Raw genomic sequence first — 22119 nt, 5'->3', positions numbered from 1 at the left:
CAACTGTGATTTTACTTGCCTTAGTACACATTAACCTGAGCCCTGCACCCTCAGCCCTTCAAGATTCAATAAAGGTGACAAATACTCATTGTGGTCACAAAAATGAGTGTTATAGGGCATGCACCAGTTCTTCCCTCTCTTCTTGGCAGAATCCCAGAAACAATTTGGTTGAATGCTTTGGAAGTATGGTTTACCCCTAGGAAAAGCTTAAGAAGAGACAAAAAAGGAAACAAGAAACTTCCCCTGGGCTTAGAGTTGGAAACCTGAGCTTAAACCCCAGTACCACCACCACTACATGCTTTGTGATGTTGGGCAAGGCAGTGTCGTTTAGGAAATAAGAATATGAGACTTTAAAGAATATCCAGTCCAACCCCAGCTAGTTATTTGATCACCTGAATAATATCACAAAAAATTTGTCTTCAGCTTGATACTTGACCATCTCCAGTGTAGACAATTTAAAACTCAATATGCTTTAGTTTCCCATCTATAAACTACTTCACAGAGCTATTGTGTTGAGGGACCAAAGATAGATTGCAGAACATTGTCCATATAATAATGACGATTATTACTTTAAAATATGACTAAATATCAATATTAAAGGTTCTTTCCAAATAGGCAGATAAAACCATTACAAAGAGGTAAACTCTGCATTCAGCCAGTAACTACGCAATCCCCATTTCCAGCCTCTCTTCAACTCTCTGACCACCTTCATTCGAAAACCTTACTGAAATTCAATTTACTACCTTACTTAGAGAACAAAGATGGAGTTTGCATAGCCCTGGTTTCTTATTTCTCTACAGTTATTTATTTTTCTCCTTGCAAACTTTTCAAGATACAAATTCAAAACCCCAGAGCTCTGGAGGATGCCTGATCTCCCTTCAGCCAAAACAGGCATCCGGTTTCTACAATAAATGAGATCATAGCGCGCCTCCTCACACTGCTGTAGATAAGAACCTGTCAGCATTTTCATTATAAAACCTTTTTCCTCCCTCTGGCTTGAGAGACCAACCATAGCAATTTGCTGGGGAAATAGCTCCAGCAAAGGGCAATACACAAAGCTCAAGCACAGAGAGAAAATGTTTTCATTTTACAGAATTCAAGAAAGGTTTATTTGGGAATTAGGCAGGCTGAAGAATCTCAAGGAGCATTTCTTTCTGATGGTCATTTGGCCTTTTAAATAAAAAGTAAGGTTTACTGATATGTAAAACAAAATTTTCTCAGGCAGCAGATGTTAGGAAAAAGGTTATTTACTTAATACCTTCAGGCACCAATACCTGAGGTAACAACAGCTAAAATAACACACTTTCCTGAGTCTGTGCTCACATGGAAGGCATTTGCGGGTTGGGTACATTCTCTCATAGACTCTTCGAGGCAAAATCATGGGGGAAGGTTATGTCAGCATTACTTCAAATGGGAGAAAATAGAATATATTAATAACATGCTGGGAATGATAAATATAATGTTCCTAGCAAAATGGTGGCACACTGAATACTGAGTAAAGTGAATTGAATATAGCTAATATCAGATCTGATTCACACAATAAGCTTTTTCTTCCCCACTCCTGAATCCCAGATGTGAAAGTGAAGAGGCCGTTTTCTAAGTTACTTCATCATATGCTAACATAAACAAAAATTAAATAGGAGACTTCATCTGAGGAAGAGGAAGAAAATTAGTATCTATCAAATGGCTACTAGTTGCCAGATACAGTATGAATGGTTTTCTTATTTGGTTAGTATAACAAGCCCACTAAATATATCTTATCTCCACTGTATAGATGAGGATATTAAAGCTCAGAAAGGCCAAAGTGCTTCCCAACATCACAGAGCTAATGGTCTAGTCACACACCTTTCAATACCAACCTCTACTCTCAGGACTCACTCCCTAATTCTCCATGTTTGCCTACTAAGAGCACAGTCAGACTTAAGGTTCACCCAGGGTGTGTCTCTACATTGTCCAGATAGTAGGATAGGGTACAAGCTAACTCTCTCCAGCCCTCCTCCTTTCTCCCTTTTCTTCTACTCAAGAAGACATGTCTTCAATGCCACACCACTAGTTTTGATATCCTGTTCTTTCAATACTAGCAAAGAAGTGTTAGGTTATAGATGTAAGTCATAGGCTGGAGTCCAGACTCTTTCCTTTTTGATGGTGAAGCCCTTAAAAAGAATAGACTCATGTCAGTTACCTCTCAAAAGTGTTCTCTAACTATACTTAAAGCAATCTTTGATTCTTTTGTCCTTGCATTATCTTTAGCAGGACCTCCCAAGCTACTGAAGTTATAAGACTACTTTTACAATATGAACTATTTTGTGGATCCTCACCTGACATTTGTTGTACATGTGAAAAGATGGTATTACATAAGGGTTAATGACTCCCTTCATGGAGCTACTTTGAGAAGGATGGAAGTTAATTCATGTAAAGTCCTTAGCACAGAACCTTGTACATGGTGAGCCCTCAATAAGGGTTAGTCCCACATGCTGTGCTGTTTGTTTTCTCCCTGCCTTTTTCTTAGTGCTGGTATGCTAGCCAAACTGGAAGAGCCCCACAGCGGGGACACTATCTTATTGTGTCTGCGTAACCATGAGGTGCCCACTATAATGATACATATAATAGGTGCATTCAAGAGAAGCTACAAATCGATTAATGAACAAATGTACCTACCTTTCCCCAAATGGAGATTTTCACCAAACATAGTGGGGATAGTTAGAGCTATGGCTCCAAGGGAAAAAAAAAAATCAAAGTATTCTAATGTTAGATTACAAGCCAAGTGACATGCTAGTAGCTACCATAATATTTGAGATATTATAAAAGTAATAGCATTAATCATAATTTGATGCTGTCACTATTTGAAATATAATTCAGTGTTATTAATCCCTCTGTTTTAATGCAAAATGTGGGTGTTAACATAGAATGTATTGGACCAACATTTTAGGATTTATGACTGTTTTCAGTCTGCTCTCACATCAAATAAAATGATTTAAGCCACTTCAGAAACTTGGACAAAACTTTAAGAAAGATATTGCAATGAAACACCATCAAAAATGATATATTTTGTATGAGGAGTTACACGCACAAAAAAATTGGAAGCCTCAGTTTAGGATAATATTCTTATTCCTTTTCATCCATTCATTTCAATTTTCATAGGAAAAATTATTATTGAATCCTTAATCACTATTGCAATGAACAATGTGTTCATAATGCTGACAAGAACATTCATATAAATATAGATGGAAAAGTTATTAAAATAGCATTGAATGATTTCTACTGTACTATATCTAGAGGTATAATTTATGATTCATAATGAAATAAATCCATGACCTCCTGAGAAAACAAGCTTAACCATAACAAGATCCCCATGGTACGGAGATTCAAGTGTATTGATAATCTATTAGTCCCTCTATACCTTACTAGACAAGAATGATTTACTAGTGATGACATGACCCAGAATCTCACCCCAGATACCAGGGGTATTAGTCAGTGTTCTCAGAGAGAGGAGATTTCATATAAGGAATTGGCTCATGCAGTTGTGGGGGCTGAGAAGTTCCAAGATCAGCCGTCTGCAAAACTAGAGACCCAGGAGAGCCAACATATAGTTTTAGTCTAAGTCCAAAGGACTGAGAACCAGGACAGCTGACACTGTAAGTTCCAGTCTGATGGACAGCTGGCCTAAGAACCAAGCAGGGAAGAGATCAAAGACTGGAAAAGGCTGATATCCCAGATTAAAGCAGTCAGGCAGAAGGAATTTCCTCACACTCAGCATTTGTTTTTTTGTTTCTATTCCTATCTTCAACTGACTGGACGAGGCCTGCCCACTTGAAGGAGTGCAATCTACTTCCCTCAGTCTAAAGATTCAGATATTAATCTTATCCAGAAACATCTCCACAGACACACCCAGAATAACATTTGGCCAAATGCCTAGGCACCTCATGGCCCAGTCAACTTCAGAAATAAAATTAACCATCATGCCAGGGTGACACACTGAGTAATGTCTAGTCTGTGTTTCAGGGAACGTAAACTCTAGGAAGTTTGATAGCCCAAGAGGTTCTCAGAGGCAAACTTCTAAAGGAAAACAATGCATGAGCTATAACAAAATACTATTTACTTTTTCACTGATTCGTTCAAAAAACATTCACAAGTGCATATATTTGTAAGTATACTCATTCACTGGACAGGTATTTATTGACTGCCTTGTATGGAACAGGCACAGTTCTATTTACTGGATTTCTCAGGCACTGTACTAAATGAATACGGTATGGCCTCTGCCCCTAAGGAGCTCACAGTTTATATGGACACACAGAACAAGTAAACAGAATTCATAACTGAATATTATAATTAAGATTCAAGCATTTAGTATCAGATGCCATAGAAATCTCAAGGTAATTTAATTCAGAAAGGATTGGGGATGTTTTTACCATATAGACTTTGGAACTTAACCTACATAGATTCCTTAAGTGAGTAAAAGGTGAAAGCCTTCACAATAAATATAAAATAAATCTGAGGTTTTTCAAGATACTGAATTCTGTAACTCAACATCGCTTTTTGTGAACATATTTTAGTGACTGCGTAACATTTAAGCCCTCCTTATCTTTTGACATTTAGCCATCCCTTGCACCAATTTTTTACTATTAAAAGTAAAATTTTTAAAGGACCTTGAACTGACAAGTATATTTTGTCAAATGGGACACAAGGCCTATGCAACCTGCTTCTCTGGGACATTCAGCACCTGTTTCACTCGTTAGCTCATTTTTCATTTTCTCTTTCTGGGTCAGGTTTAATCTAGAATTTTTCTTTGCTTTTTTTTTTTTTTTTTGGTGTGAATTACGTAAACTTCTAGATTTTACTTTTTGTGGCATTAAAACATTTTAATAATGTGTTGGTAGGTTAAACTAAACTTCATTTACTGATGGATGAATTTCAATGTATTTGACTGAAGAAACTATTCAGTTGACTATCAACAATGTCCAACTTTTCACCATTTTGCAAAGTGGCTCTAATAAAGTAGAAGACAAAAATATTATCAAATATTTACCACATTCCAGACATTGTGCTAAATGTTTTTGTATGTGATATATCACTTATTCCTCACAACAGTCCTGTAAGGTAGGTGTTATTTTTCCTGCTTTTTACAGATAAAACTTGTCAGTTTCCCCTCTCTCACCTCATTCTCAGAACTTCTAGCACACAATTAGAGATCACAGAAAAACAACACTGAGTTAGAAATTAGGAGACCTGGTTATGGCTATGGCTCTGTGACTTACTGTGTGATCTTGAGAAAGTCACCTCCTATCTATTGTTTAATAACCCTAGGTGGGAAATGAAAACATGATATTATAGGAGGTTTTATTACATCAAACTCCTCTCAAAACAAAAAAAAAAGGTTTTATCCAAATCCTTTAACAGGTATGTCTTACAATCAATTTCTTCCCAGAAAGGTATGTATAAATAATTTTTTTGCCAATTGACTCCTAATTTAAAGGCACTTACAGGTACTTGCTATTTGAAAGAGTCCTGCAGTTAATTCTGAAAATGCATGTAGGCTCTAGACATAAACTGCTTGGACTTGAATTTTAGTTCTGTTACTTAAAAGCTATGTGACATTAGGCAAGTTGTTTAAACTCAGTATGCTTTAGTTTCCCCATCTCTAACATGGAAACATATTATATCCAGCTACAAAGGCTTTTATGAAGATAAAGTGAGTTGGCATCATTTTGTAGCACAGAGAGCAGTACTGGCATGTGGTAGCAGGTTACAAAGTATGCATTGAGACAGGAACTAAGACTTTGACAGTGTAAATAGCTGTTACCTTAGTGTGCCCATTTCCAACACCTGGATTTTTGCATATGAGGTATTTTTTAACTGGGACACACACCAATATAGTCATGGGACTCTTATTAGCTTAAAGTCTAACAGAGTTTTAGCCTTATTCACAGGAGAAAAAACTAATTACCTCTTATTTATAAGTCCATAAAGTAGAGGTATACTATTTAAAGCTGAAGAATTTTATTTGTATAAAGTAACTTGTGGCTGTGTAAATTTATACAGTCATCTTCAAAATAAATGTAGTAATACCCATCACCAAAAGTCTTAAAAATATTTAAAATAAATGTCTTAGTAATCTACTTATTTTAAACTACCCTAAGGAAATAATTCCAAATCCAAAAATGACTTATTCTCCAAGATATGTATTTTATTTTTAATAGCAGAAAATGTTTAGGGGGGGACCTAAATATCCAAAGATATGGATGGTATGTTATACAGCTATTAAAATATATACACAAATCTAATATAAATGTAAAACACTCAAAAGTAAACTCAACATGATTGCAACTCATTAAAAAAACAATAAGCTATATGTAGACCAACAAAAACAAAACAGCACCAAGAAACTAGGAAAGTATACATTAAAATGTCAACAGTTTTTATCTCCAGTCCTCTGGGACAATAGTATGTCCTAAATTTGTTTTTTTTTAATTATCTTTTAAAATTTATTTCAATGAACACATATTACTTTAAAATAAACCAAAGACTGCATCAAAACAGGCACCGGCAATATTCAAAATATCACATATAGAAAAACAGTCCTACCTATGACAAAAATATATATAGCGATATATACATTAATGAATCCTCTGGGAACACCACTATTTTGTAACAAACTTGACTATATTTAAATAAATAAATGATAAAAAAACAAAACAAAACAAAAAAAAAACACTTCTCTGACACACACATTTTCCAGGCAGGAAAAGGAAGCCTGTGAGAGGTTGGAGAATGCCAGAGGATTCCGGGGAACTGTCCACAAGAGTGGTGCTGACGGCACTCTGATTTGGGGATATTGCAAAAGCGCCCTCTGAAGGTTGGGAGCCCATGGTCCACTTCCCTTCGTTCTCCTCTATCCTGTTGTCTCTTTTCCTTCCCATCACCCTATTCTACGTTCCTTCCATCCCCCCCATCTCTTGCTCTCTCTTCCTAACAACAATGGAGACTGGGAGAAAAAACACTTGTAAAGCACCTAGGACAGTGTCTAGCTTTTGTAGATGTTTAATCAAGCTGCATTCATTTTTCCCCCTTCCCTTTACTTCTTTAGTAAGAGTCCTGTCATTCTTTTGATTCTCTCCTCTTTTTTCTATTTTCTTTCATTTTAACCTTTTCTTCTTCTTTCTTTGGGAAGAGTCACCATATAGATAAAAGAAGGTTCCTTTCTACCAGATGATTCCTCTTTTGGGGATGGTGGGGACTTAATGCATGTGTACATATTCCCTGGGGAATAAAAGGTTCTAGGGTTCTGTGTTTCAAGAACATTTCCCTATCCTAATCCATCAAACAGGATATTAAAGGCATCTGATGTGGCCTAGGGCCCTGATGGTTTGATCCAGCTGAGTTATTATATTAACAAATGGCCACTGGGGAATGAGAAAGGGAGGGAGTTGTTCCCTAAGGTATGAATTATATTTCAATAACATCTTCTTTTGCATAAAAACTATCAAAGGGATAATTATAGAGAACATTACACTTCATAAACAATTTTTAGAATATTGGGGAAAATAACAAATATTCCATCTTTTCCCCCCTGAAAATGGTGACTGGAGAGGGAAGTGTGGAAAGGAGGGGGCATAAAGGGGCTTCTGACACTTGCAATGCAGCTATAAAGAAGATAAAGGAAGGAGAAACACTATAATGGCTTGGACATGGAATTGCATTTAGAACCTGGATCTTGGCAAGTGAAGAAAACAGTTAAGTAAAGGTAAAGCTAATGCCTATTTTCAGATAAAGACACAGAAACTCCTATGAGAGAAAAAATCCTTGCAAAGGCCTCCTTCTTCATGGAAAGTTCATTCTCCTAAGCAGCCTTGCATGGTAGTGGCATATGGACAGGAGCAAAAAGAGGACTGATATAATAGGAAGACTCTTTTTTAAACAATGGTGTTTGGATTCTTTTATGAGACTATAAGGTCAGGTGGAATGTGAGTTTTTGTATTTTAGAGAAGGAAGTGGAATTACTTCCCTTACTAGACTTGGAATTCCTGAGGAAATGAATGGTGTCATACATTTTTATCTCTAATGCCTATCACAGTGCCTAGAATTGAGCCTAGCACAGAAAAGACACTTAACATTTATTTTCATAAATTATAAGTCATATAAGCAATTAACTAAAGTGAATGACACCCAAGATGCAACAAAGGGGGCCCTGGATATTGCTAAGGGACAAAATAAAATTATTTGGGGCTTGTGCCTTAAAAGCCCAAGTTACCCTTCAAGCCATTACTAAGCTTGGGAATAATAATAACAGTTTAACTATTTTGAAACTGATGAAGTCTGGCTTAAATAGAAACATGGCTTTAGACTTTGCTACACTAAATATCTCCCTAGAAAGAAAATAAATATCCATTATTTTCAATCTTAATGGATAATACTGGAATGAAGGCATTTTTTTGGAGGCTCCATATCAACATCTTTAACTCCATGAGAATTTTTTCAACTATTATTTAAATTCTCTTTTCATTGCTCAAAGATTCAAATAAAATCCTTATTTTATATTTTTTCCTTAAATGAACATTGCACCTAACACAATCACCCACAACCTCATTTGACTTTGAGACTACCATGGATAAGAGCTCCTAACTGCCACATCTCCAATGTCCAGCATTTACTGGTTGCTCAATGAGTATTTGTTGATTGAATGAAACAATAATATGTTTCTCATTGATTTTCATAAAGCCAGTTTGTTTTGTGAATATTTTGTTAGTATATAAATGGTTCCTTCATTTTATATAAACACTTAGCATAGAGAAAAGTAACTTTAAGAGAAGCAATGATCAAGCTCATAGCAAAGACGAACAATTTATCAAAAGAACAATCCTAACAGTGAAAGAGGTTCCTCCTAGAAGTGATGAGCCCCCTTTCAGTGGAGCTATGAAAATAACGAAAGTTATATAAAAGTATCAATCATTTGATGAGTGCATGCTGACTAAGCATTGCATGTATCATATTTAAATTGTATTTCTCATAAGGGCATAGCAATATGTAATGCAGTAGTTATTACTATAGCCATTTTATCTATGAGAAGACCGAGACACAGTTAAATCATGTATCTAGTAAGTGGTACATCTAGTTTTGAAATCCATGCCTGTATGATATGCTAATGTTTCACATTATGTCTTGTTATCTGCTGCAAAATTGTGGGAGAATTTCACAAGGGAAAGGCTAGAATAGAAGACTCTATTATTCTTTCCATAGCTAAGATTCTAAGGTGGGAACCTTATATCAATCTGTCTATAATTAACCATCTGTTAAATATGGTTAAAATATAATTATCAATCTCATTTTATAAGGCTTTTAAGAATTATCTTATTCAAATACTTGGCAAAATGGAATGGGACAGACCTTCTTAAAGTATTATTTTATTTTCATAGAGGCCAGATTTCTTTTCCAAAGAAGGATGCCCACTAACACATGTGACTTAGGTGGGTCACTCTACTGACACGGTTCTCTAACAAATTGACTTTGTCAAACCAGGACACGAAAAGGAAGATAACTTAAAGGAAATTAAACTAATGTAATTCCCCAGCCTTAAAGAAAATTTTTTAAATGTGTGCTTGCAATCATACCAATCCCCTCCAATGGTCTGAAAATCAGGGGAAAACTTAACAGCAGAAAAGAAATCTCTTTGAAAATGAGCTTCAAGAGTTGAATACATATTCAACAACATTCTCCACACCAATAGCTTATCTGATTTGATTATTAGCTTATGTTTAATTTCCCTTGATGTGATTCACTTTTGTTATAATCATTTAGCACTGCAAAGCGATTCTCTTAAGTTTACGTTAATGGATTTTAAACAGTGGCCATTGCTAAGATGCTGCCATAAACACAATTAGAAGAGTGAGTAAACAGAAGCAGTGGGGCAGGATGGCAGATTGTGTGAGGAGATGAGCTAATGAGTTAGTTATTGGTGCTGTTCATTCACATGCATCTTCCTGACAGCAGTCAACACAAAACTTTCAAGAACTCTAAGACCTTTTCAGGGATTTCAAAAGGAGCATCTAGCTACTCTCTAGGTCTGGTCAATGTTTTGTTTTGTTTTTTCTTAACTGACTCTAAGCCTATCACATTGAGTAAAAAACAAATATCTGGCAGTCACTTTACCGTGAAATGCTTTCATGAAAGACATCACTGAAGAATGTTCAAGTTGAAGGGGATCACCTTATGCACACCACTTGTTTTAGAGAAGAAAACTTGAGGTTCAGAGAAAGAGGGATGCTCTAGGCAGAGCCAGCGGACTCACAGTCCTGACTCCCAGTTTTTCCAATAAACCTATGCCTCCTCTGAGCACCATGTATGAAGTTGAATATGTTTGTTTCTTTAACTCTACTACCTAGGTTGCTTGGTAGTGTCTAATCTAGTCACTGGTGTTAGCTTTCAGAATAATGGGGATCATGTGATTTTTATAGTCACTTCACTACAGTGATTTTTTAGCACTATCAGATGATGCTCTCTCTTAGAGAGTTACCACAGTGGCCACAAAAGTGTTTGGTACAAACAGGTTAGACAAACCCACCAGCTTCTCACAATGAAAAGAAGTAAAGATGTGTATATATACCTAGGAGTAAGGGGACATGCACTCAGACCATTCATGGGTCAAGACTTAGTCCAAATACCAAGTACTAAGCATCTTTTTCAGGAAATGCATCCCTGAGTCCACCAAAAAAGTTTCAGACGAGGAGCAGTGGTAACCTGCTTTAAAACCTTTCAAGCCTCATTTCCTTGGGAACACCTATCACCCTTACAATAATATGGGGTGGGACGGGTATTCACTAAAAACTTCACTGAATAATTGCGCCACCTCTTGATGAAAATTTCTGAGTGTGGATTTCAAGTGGATTGTATAAGCTTAGAGAAAAAATACACAATTGAGGGTAACGTGAGCCTCGCTCAGCTTTCCTGTCTACAATAAAAATAAGCTCCTCAGCTTTAAAAGTGTCAAACTCCAAACTGACATTTTCGATTCTGTCTTAAGTACATCTACCATCCCAGATCACAGGGGCTGGGGCAGTGCGGGTGGGGGCTCCAGGCGCTGCTAACCTGTGACGAGAGCAGGTGCGCGCAGATGGGCGGCCAGCAGCTCAGTCCCCAGCTAAAGGTATAACAAGATCCCAAGCAGAGTCACCTAAGGTGCCCCCTTCCCGAGGAGCAATCTGTTCTTGAAGGCTCTGTAAATGAGAGCCCTGGGTGCTGTCACCACGGAGCTACCAACCCAGTACCGGACACCATAAAACCGGTGCGCTCTCTCGGCCCCCAAACCCAGGCGGCTCCCAGGGAGCGCAGAGCAAGTCCTAGCCTCTCTCACGCTCCCGACAGGCAGACGCGTAAACAAACAACAAAAGGAACTGTTCGCTCCCCCGGGGAGGCAGCATGCATTAGAAAGACATGAACCTCGTCCTACCTTGCATCCAAACATCAACGACAATGTGTTGTTGGTGCAAGCAACTTTGCAGTGGCAAATCATTGGTGTGAAACAGTCAGGGTCCTTAACAACAGGGCACATTCCTTCCGGGCTGCGGCAGTGGCAGCTCGCTGGGGGCCCCGGCGCGGCGCTCGCCCGGCACATGGAGCGGCAGCTTAGCCCGAGCGGCCGCCGCGAGCGCCCCCCGCGCCCCGCGCAGACATCCCAGCGCCGGTACGAGCAGCGCCTCGGGCAGGGACCGAGCGTCCGGGGTCTCCCTTCCCCGAAGAACCGGGAGTGTGTGCGCGTGGGGCGGGCGGGGGGAGGTGTTCAACCAATGAGGGTTTACCCCCCTACGGTGATTTTGGAAAGAGGTAAATTTTTTAAAAATTTTAAAAATTAAAATCAAAGGAAGCCAGGCGCTCAGAGGAGGGTTCAAGGAGGTGGGGCAATATTAGCATGTGAAAGGATGCGCCCGCCTACTCGCCCCAGTCACACAAGATTGTCATGCGAGCTGAAGGGGGCTGAAATTATTCTCTCTGAAGAAGGAAAAAAAAAAAAATACTGCAGCTCCCGATTTGGTAAAAAGCCAGTGGCTTGCTGCAATCCAGAGTCACCGTGGGGAGCGCTGGCCGGGCACTGGGGTGGAGGGCGGGCCCGAGAGGGCGGGAGCTTGGCGCAGCCAGCCCGGCCCAGCCCGCGCGCGCTCCGCGCCCCCGGGGGTCCCGCGCGCGCTCCGCGCCCCCGGGGGTCCCGCGCGGGGGCTCCGGCGCCCGGTGACTCGGAGCCCACGCTCGGCGCCCCCCAAGCCTCCGACCGAGTCCAGCAGGGGAGGCCGAGGCAGAGCCCTCCTGGAAGCATCCTTCCCATCCTCGGACATCAGCGGGCCGGGTTTAGCCCGGCAAATGGACCTGGAGTAGGAGTGGCTGCAAACGGTTAGCTGGAGCCCCGTGTCCTTGGCTTCTGGGTCAGCGAGCCTACTCACTCCCTGGGTGGTAGAGCCGGCCTCAGAACTAAGGCTTTATCGGATGCAGTATGTTTCAAACTTCCGTTCTCTCCCCACCTTGATGTCTTAGTGGCTCCAAGAAGCCCCGAAAGTATTTCTGTTGTTCCGGAAGTACGAATGACAATACTGATGGAGGCTTTATTGTTTTTCCTTTTGAAAGTGAGGCTGTCAAAATTGCAAACGACCAATAGGTAAATAAATAAATAGCAATGACAACAGCATGTGGCTGGTTCAGCTGCAAAACTGCTTACTGGAGAAAACCCACCCACCCAAAAATAAAATAAGGGTAGGGAAGATATAGAGTAGGAAGTGGGTAAAACTAACACCCCTTGGGTGCCACCTGAGTGCCTGGCACTATGCCACGCAGATGGCTGGTGGAAAGACAGCAAGACATTAGGATTTGGAATCAGACTCTGACTATGGCACCGAGTGTGTCTTTATGTAAGTCACAATGTTTGAACCTTGTTTGCTTATCTGTAAAGTGGGGCTGTTAACCTCTACCTTTCAGAGTTGTCATGAAAGCTAGAGATGGTAAGCAACACTTGACTGTGGTAAGCCCTGGGGGTATATGGCAGCATCATTACTTGTTTAGATTACCTCATGTTTCAGCCTGAGAGGTAGATGTTATTAGATACATTTTCTAGATGAAAAAACTGAGGCTCTGAGGGTTGTATCACTTGCTCAAGTCATACAATCAATAAGCCACGAAGTTCAAAGAAAAGTGGTGGAGAAGGTTTAAAAAGTAGTATCACAGGAGACATGATAGACTTCTCCAGAAGTATGTTTTAAAGCCTCCTCCCCCATTTATTTGAGAAGGGTCAGGCCTCTCACATTCCCATGAATGCAGCAGTTGCAAATGTCTCTGGGCATTGAACTCAGATCCCACTTGAAATACAGCATCAACATAGTCCTAACTCTGCTGGAATCATGTCCTGATGCAGTTCCACCAGAATACCAGACCACCAAACTCTAAATTAATAAAAACCCAATACCACTATATGCTTCAGCCCCATAAAGATTCAGTAAAAAACAAAAGAACAAAATGACTTGCAAACTGTCAAGTCAAATGCAGTGCCCTATAAACTCACTTTCACGTGCCCATATCCGACATACCCTACCTTCCTGTCCCAAGTTAATGGAAACCAAACCTGATTGCATCAGAATTCTCTGGGGGTGCTTGTTTAAAAAAAAAAAAAGGCTTATTAGGCTCAATCCCACCTTCTCTTTCCACAGGCAGAGAGGGTATCAAGGAATCTACATTTTTTAATCAGCCCCCTGGTGAGAGGAATATGGGTCCTACCTACAAAATGAAGACCTCTTGAAGGGAAATCAGCATGGAAACAAAGTACTAGCAAAGATCAGTGTAGAAAGGCAATTAAAGTTGAAGCAAATGTGGTTCTAACTGAAGAGGGCAACTGTGCTTCAGGCTTTGGGATTCTCACACTAAGGGTAGGTAGTCCTTACCTAGTTAATTTCTCTACTAGGATTCAAGGTGATTCAATCTCCTGCCTGTCTGGGGGTTGCTGATGCTCAGAAAGGTTAATCTATATGTGCTCAAACATACCCGACCACATTTTAAGAGCAGAATTCTGGTTTGGTGCCTTCTGTGGAATCTTAAAGTTACATTCACAGATTAAGTGTATCCCTTAGCATTTTATCCCTTTATGTTACCAAAAAATGTGTGATTGTGTGAGCACTTCCACCTACAGAGCATCTATAATTATGGCTGTTTTTCCAAAAGAGAATGGATTCTAAAAAAGTTGTACAATATTTCCCTTATTCATTAGCCTGTAATTTGGATTTCAAACACCCCAAAAGTATTGTATGCTCTATATTGTGATGTTCCAGTAATATCTAACACAGTCTTTCCCTAATGAATTACCCAAGCTAAGGCTGACCTCCTATTCTAGGGCAGCATTAAGGCTGTTATGTTCAAGTTATTTCCCACATTACAGTTTGTGCTGGTTTAGATTGAGAAATCCAAATGACAAAATTTTTTTCAAAGTGTATTTCTTTGCTTTGATTTATTTACTGCTTAACTTTAATCAATGAGAATGTACCTGTATCTCTCTCTAAATAAACCTGTGTGTGCGTTTGGTGTGTGTGTGTGTGTGTGTGTGTGTGTGTGTGTGTGTGTGTGTATCTGTTATCTGTTCATATGTATCTGACAAAATTCTTTCCTTTAATTCTTGTATTTCAATAATAGCTCTGGGGTGAATTGAAGGAGGGGAGGAACAGAGGAATGTGGTTTCCATGACAATGCATTCCACAGTTACAGCCAGTAACCACTATGGTTAAAAAAACAAAAAAGAATCACTGTTACCTTAAGATATGAACACACTGCATTACTGATCTGAAAAGCACTAATTTGGGAGTACACTGCATGGGAATGTACTGCAATATTTTTAGTGATATTACTAGGGAATACCAGCAGATGATACACTCATTTTAATAGTCAAAATTTAACCAACCTCAACACAGACAGTCCAGATATTAACCCAAACGTATATGGTCAATTAATATAAGATAAAGGAGCTATGGACATACAATGGGGAAATGACAGCCTCTTCAACAGCTGGTGTTGGCAAAACTGGACAGCTATATGTAAGAGAATGAAACTGGATCATTGTCTAACCCCATACCCAAAAGTAAATTCAAAATGGATCAAAGACCTGAACGAATGTCATGAAACCATAAAACTCTTAGAAAAAAACATAGGCAAAACTCTCAGACATAAACATGAGCGACCTCTTCATGAAAATATCTCCCCGGACAAGGGAAACAAAAGCAAAAATGAACAAGTGGGACTATATCAAGCTGAAAAGCTTCTGTACAGCAAAGGACACCATCAACAGAACAAAAAGACATCCTACAGTATGGGAGAATATATTCATAAATGACAGATCCAATAAAGCATTGACATCCAAAATATATAAAGAGCTCACGCACCTCAACAAACAAAAAGCAAATAATCCAATTAAAAAATGGGCAGAGGAGCTGAACAAACAGTTCTCCAAAGAAGAAATTCAGATGGCCAACAGACACATGAAAAGATGCTCCACGTCGCTAGTCATCAGAGAAATGCAAATTAAAACCACAATGAGATACCACCTCACACCAATAAGGATCACCACCATCAAAAAGACAAACAACAACAAATGTTGGCGAGGTTGTGGAGAAAGGGGAACCCTCCTACACTGCTGGTGGGAATGTAAGCTAGTTCAACCATTGTGGAAAGCAGTATGGAGCTTCCTCAAAAAGCTCAAAATAGAAATACCTTTTGACCCAGGAATTCCACTTCTAGGAAATTACCCTAAAAATGCAGCAGCCCAGTTTGAAAAAGACATACGCACCCCTATGTTTATCACAGCACTATTTACAATAGCCAAGAAATGGAAGCAACCTAAGTGTCCATCAGTAGATGAATGGATAAAGAAGATGTAGTACATATACACAATGGAATATTATTCAGGCATAAGAAGAAAACAAATCCTACCATTTATAACAATATGGATGGAGCTAGAGGGTATTATGTATTATGCTCAGTGAAATAAGCCAGGCAGAGAAAGACAAGTGTCAAATGATTTCACTCATCTTGGAGTATAAGAACAAAGCAAAAACTGAAGGAACAAAACAGCAGCAGACTCACAGAACCCAAGAATGGACTAACAGTTACCAAAGGGAAAGGGACTGGAGAGGATGGGTGGGAAGGGAGGGATAAGGGGGAGAAAAGAAGAAAGGGGGCATTATTATTAGCATGTATAATGTGGGGGTGGCACGGGGAGGGCTGTGCAACACAGAGAAGACAAGTAGTGATTCTACAGCATCTTCCTATGCTGATGGACAGTGACTGTAATGGGGTTTGAGGGGGGGACTTGGTGATGGGGGGAGTCTAGTAAACATAATGTTCCTCATGTAATTGTAGATTAATGATACCAAAAAAAAAAGAGAGAAAATACATTTATTCTTCAGAGAAACATTTACCAGCACAACACTGGTTTAAGTACTTTATCTACATGAACTTACTTAAACACCACTACTCAATTTTATCAAAAACAAAAAGGAAAACTGAATCACAGAATAAATAATTTGCACAGGCTAACGAAACTGGTATTCTAGTGAATTAAATGCATCTAGTAATAAAAAAAAGTCTTCGTGGTTCTCAGGCACAAATGTTTATTTCTTCCTCATGTGAGGCGTCCTTCATAGCTTGACTGTGACTCTAGTCCAGGTCGCTCCATGAACAGAAGAGCAGCCTCTACTAGGGGCATGATATTCTTATGGCAGAAGGAAAAATGATCAGTGACAGAATTTGCAATGGATCTTAACATTTCTCTTCAGACATTGAACACATCTTCCTGTTCACGTTTTATTGCCCAGAGCCTGAGGCCAGTTCTGTGGGGAAAAATAATCCTCTCATAGGGAGGAAGGAGAGAATATTGGGGAAAAAAATAATACATACTATAGATAACAGCTTAGATGGGTGATAGATTGGAATTTGAACCCAAGCAATCAGACATGATGAGCCAAGTTCTTGCCGTGTAGGCCATTCTGCCTGTAATGTACAGCTGACACATGTTTATTTTCACCTACTTTTCATAATAAGGGTTTATTATTTAGTTAACTCTTTGAGAGAATTCTTCCCTATGACTCCTATAAAGCAGGCATGGTAGATTTAGAAACGTAAGAACTTTGGAGCCAATCAGACACACTAGTCTCTTCCACTAATAGCTATGTGATTATAACCTTTGTATTCCTTTTCCTCTCCTTCCTTTCACAGCAAATTGACATCCAGTTATTTTCACTTAATCTTAAGGAGATGTTTTCATGTAATTAAGCTTATCAATAAGCTTATAACACAAATTATGTCTTTATCACCAAGCTTCTGGAAATAGATAAGGCAGAGAGGTGTATAAATATGTCATCCTGCCATCAGTGAATTTACAGACTAACTGAAGAGATTAAAATGAAATAAAAGCTAAAAGTTCCTCCTAACAGTAGGAAAGTATATATAATTAACTATTAATAAATGTACTTTAAATTCGTAAGGATCCTTGACCAATAATTAACTTCTCTGAACTATTTATTATTTTCTGTTCTTCAAAATAGTGATAGTGCTATAGGATTTCTAAAGGCTTAAATGAGATACTGTATTTCAAAACACCTATCACTCTTATCTGGTTTATGCTAGGCATTCAGTAAATCAGAGGTGCTTTACGTTAATGTCCTGATTTTTTTTTTTCAGTAAAAGTTAACTGGAAAGAACAAACCTATTCAACCCACTCAGTATGTGTAATCTCTTTATACTGAAATTATTTATTTATTTATTTACTTATTTAGGTATCATTAATATACAATTACATGAGCAACACTGTGGTTACTAGATTCCCCCCATTATCAAGTCCTCACCGTATACCCCACTGCAGTCACTGTCCATCAGTGTAGTAAGATGCCACAGAGTCACTACTTGTCTTCTCTGTGCTATACAGCCTTCCCCATGCACCCCCCCTACTGAATAATTCTAACTCTTTAACATGTCTTTAATTCTAAATCTTCATAAATTTTACTCTCCCAAAGACCCCTTCTTAGCTGTCTGGTGTCCCTTTTACTGAGGAACATTCAGATGTAGTGAGGGTTTGTATTAGTCAGGCTCCATGCAGACACTAAATCCATCATGCTTTTCCCTTGATTACTGACTCTTCATGTTCTGTGTAATACCCGAGTCCTCCATTTCTACTCACCCCAAATACAGACCCCAATGGGCCAGTCATATGACTGGTTAGCCTTTATTTGAATCATTCTTAGCAGGTTTGGTTGACCTTTATTTGAAATAATTGTCTCGTTTATTTGTAGTTTAGAACAACTGAGTCAATAAATGAAAGAATAATGATAAATAAATGAATATATGGGTTAAGCCAGGTTTTCCATAGCATCCATTGAGTCCCTACATGAAGTAGTGTATATCTTTGCCTCCTAATCTAGCCACTGTCTCCCCACCTCCTAGTTGGAGGGGGTGTAACCTTTATTGAGGAATGCTAGCCCATTGATTCAGAATCAATTTTGAACTTTTGTTGTAGTAGCAAGTGTTTTAAAGTAATAATTTTCCTCAGCTTCAACAAGGTAAGGCAAAAATTTGCCTCTAAGACTTCCCATGATACACAATTTCACCCTTCATTCCATTTTGAAAAAAAAAAAACTGTAAAACACCATCCCCTACAGGACATGTGAGAATTATTCAGTAGGAAAAAAATCAGATGAAAAAAACCTCTTCTTAGGTCTTATTGTAACAAATTTGATTTCAGTATTGAAAGAATAAGATTTGGTCTTGGGTTCCAGTCCTAGTTTTGACACTTATTTTGTAATTCTATTACTTGGTTAATCTCTTTAACAGTCCATTTTCTTATCCTTTAAAAAGGGGGGAAGCATTGTTAAACAATAACACTTATATTACAGGTTTCCTATGAGGATTAACTAAAATGATGTATGTGAAAGAACCTATCAAAGTGCCTGGCATAAATATACATATTCTCATACATAAATAAATAGATAAATAGATATTTCATATGCCCCAAACAGCATTTATTTTTAATAATATTTTTCCAAGTATAAAAGCAATTGTTTAGTTTGAAATAATTTAAAAATATTGTCAGGCACAAAAAAAGCAATTTGAAAGTACTCACAATTCCATTGCCTGGGATAACTAATTGTAATATATTGGAGGCTATGTTTTAGTAATATTTCAACAGAATTGTATTCAAACTGTATATAATAGTGTAGTACTTTTGAAAATAACATACTTTTGGTACCTACCTATGCTTTTAGACAGAAGTTTTCCTACAAAAGTACCACTAATGATGTCACAGTATTTCAATATGTCATGGCATATTTCACAAGCCCCTTCTTATTGGGCATCAAAATATTTCTGGATTCAGTTTTATGAGAGAAACTGAAATGTCCTTGTGGGCTAATATTTTCACATATCCATAAAAATTATTAGGCTACAACTTGTAGACAAGGAATTCTTGATGCAAAGCACATGAACATTTAAAAACATGTAATGTATAATAACCAATTATATTTGTATCATTTTAAGCTTGCATTAAAAATGCCATGGGACTCATTTTTATCATCTCTAAAGTATATCTCATATGAAATATTTCAACAAAATTCTGCTGGTAGATTTTTATGTTGCTTTGCTTGAAGATGCTATTTTTATTTTATTTGGTTCTTTTAATGTTTTTACATGATAGTTTAGCTGACAATAAACTAGGTTGCCAACTATTTTCTCTCAGTATTTTGAAGAGTCAATCCTGTTGTCTTTTCTCTGTAAGTGCTTGTTTCCCCACTGATCAATTCTATTGATTGTTTTGTTGTGCTGGCAATTAACTCAATGTGACTAGATATGGGGTTTACTTTCTTTATCCTGCTTAGGTCTTCTTGTGATGATTACAACAAAGGATTCGTGTCTTAAATCAGTTATAAAAATGCAAAGGCATATCACTTTGCATTTTTCTCTCCCTCATGTTCTCAATTCTTTTTTTTTCTTAAATTGTAATTAGATATATATTTACTTTCCATTTCCTTTATACTTTTTAAATCCCTTTAGTTGTTTGGGATGCACTGTAGTAGTTTCTTCACATATCTTTCCATTTACTAATTCTGTCTTCTATTCTTAATTATATTGTCTTTTCTTTTTTTTTTATTTTGGTATCATTAATATATAATTACATGAGTGACATTCTGGTTACTAAATTCACCCCATTATCAAGTCTCCACCACATACCCCATTACCCCATACCCAACCCATGTTATGTGTGCTAATTGTAATGCCCCTTACTCCCCGTCTCCCTCCCTTCCCACCCAAGTCCATTTCCCTTTAGTAACTGTTAGTCCATTCTTGGGATCTGTGATTCTGCTGCTGTTTTGTTCCTTCAGTTTTTGCTTTGTTCTTATACTCCACAGATGAATGAAATAATTTCATACTTGTCTTTCTCCACCTGGCTTATTTCACTGTGCATAATACCCACTAGCTCCATCCATGTTGTTGCAAATGGTAGGATTTATTTTCTTCTTATGACTGAATAATATTCCATTGGGTGTATGTACCACATCTTCTTTATCCATTTATCTACTGATGGACACTTACATTGCTTCCATTTCTTGGCTAATGTAAATAGTGCTGTGATAAACATAGGGGTGCATCTGTCTTTTTCAAACTGGGCTGCTGCATTCTTAGGGTAAATTCCTAGGAGTGGAATTCCTGGGTCAAATGGTTTATAGTTTTTTGAGGAAGTTCCATACTGCTTTCCAAAATGGTTAAACTAGTGCACATTCCCACCAGCAGTGTAGGAGGGTTCCCCTTTCTCTGCATCCTCGCCAGCATTTGTTGTTCCTAGTCCTTTCTATGTTGGCCATCCTAATTAGTGTGAGGTGATATCCCATTGTGGTTTTAATTTGCATTTCCCTGATAATTAGTGATGTGGAGCATCTTTTCATGTGCCTGTTGGCTATCAGAAGAGTCTGTTGATATCCTCCACCCATTTTTTAATAGGATTATTTGTTTTTGGGGGGTTGAGGCTTGTGAGCTCTTTATATATTTTGGATGTTAACCTCTTGTCGGATATGTCATTTGCAAATATATACTCCCATACTGTACGATGCCTTTTGGTTCTACTGGTGGTGTCCTTTGCTGTACAGAAGCTTTTTAGCAATGATGTAGTCCCATTTGTTCATTTTTTATTTTGTTTCCCTTGCCAGAGGAGATGCATTCAGGAAAAAGTTGCTAATGTTTATATTCAAGAGATTTTTGCCTATGTTTTCTTCTAAGAGTTTTATGGTTTCATGACTTACATTCAGGTCTTTGATCTATTTTGAGTTTAATTTTGTGTATGGGGTTAGACAATAATCCAGTTTCATTCTCTTGCATGCCGCTGTCCAGTTTTGCCAACACCAACTGTTGAAGAAGCTGTCATTTCCCTATTGTGTATCCATGGCTCCTTTACTGTATATTAATTGACCATATATGCTTGGGTTTATATCTGGGCTCTCTAGTCTGTTCCATTGGTCTATGGGTCTGCTCTTGTGCCAATACCAATTGTTTTGATTACTATGGCTTTGTAGTAGAGCTTGAAGTTGGGGAACATAATCCCCCCAGCTTTAGTCTTCCTTCTCAGGATTACTTTGGCTATTTGGGGTCTTTTGTGGTTCCATATGAATTTCAGAACTATTTGCTCTAGTTTGTTGAAGAATGCTGTTGATATTTTGATAGGGATTGCAATGAATCTGTAGATTGCTTTTTGACAATATTAATTCTTCCTATCCATGAGCACAGGATGTGTTTCCATTTATTGGTATCTTCTTTAATTTCTCTCATGAGTGTCTTACAGTTTTCAGAGTATAGGTCTTTCACTTCCTTAGTTAGGTTTATTCCTAGGTATTTTATTCTTTTTGATGCAGTTGTGAATGAACTGTTTTCCTGATTTCTCTTTCTGCTAGTTCATCGCTAGTGTATAGGAATGCAACAGATTTCTGTGTATTAAGTTTGTATCCTGCAACTTTGCTGAATTCAGATATTACATCTAGTAGTTTTGGAGTGGATTCTTTAGGGCTTTTTACGTACAATATAATGTCATCTGCAAACAGGGAGTTTAACTTCTTCCTTGCCAATATGGAT

At 38.2% G+C, this 22119-nt stretch overlaps 1 protein-coding gene across 8 annotated transcripts in view; it reads right to left on the bottom strand.

Annotated features, from left to right (window-relative positions):
* The window catches only part of DLG2 (discs large MAGUK scaffold protein 2), a 1919888-nt gene that overhangs the window by 1070392 nt on the left and 827377 nt on the right, over positions 1 to 22119 (bottom strand). Inside the window, exon 1 of one of the 8 annotated variants that reach the window (XM_036895423.2) lies at positions 11441 to 11746. The exons of 6 other annotated variants lie outside the window; for them this stretch is intronic. In XM_036895423.2, coding sequence (XP_036751318.2) covers positions 11441 to 11605 — 165 coding nt within the window. In that variant the 5' untranslated portion in view covers positions 11606 to 11746. Of the gene's footprint in view, positions 1 to 11440; positions 11747 to 22119 lie in introns of those variants that run through there. One more of the 8 variants, XM_036895425.2, reaches the window with a different exon arrangement.

This window comes from Manis pentadactyla, chromosome 9 (assembly GCF_030020395.1).
Source record: "Manis pentadactyla isolate mManPen7 chromosome 9, mManPen7.hap1, whole genome shotgun sequence".
In the NCBI taxonomy this organism is placed as follows: domain Eukaryota; kingdom Metazoa; phylum Chordata; class Mammalia; order Pholidota; family Manidae; genus Manis; species Manis pentadactyla.
This window is presented reverse-complemented; position numbering and strand designations above follow the sequence as displayed.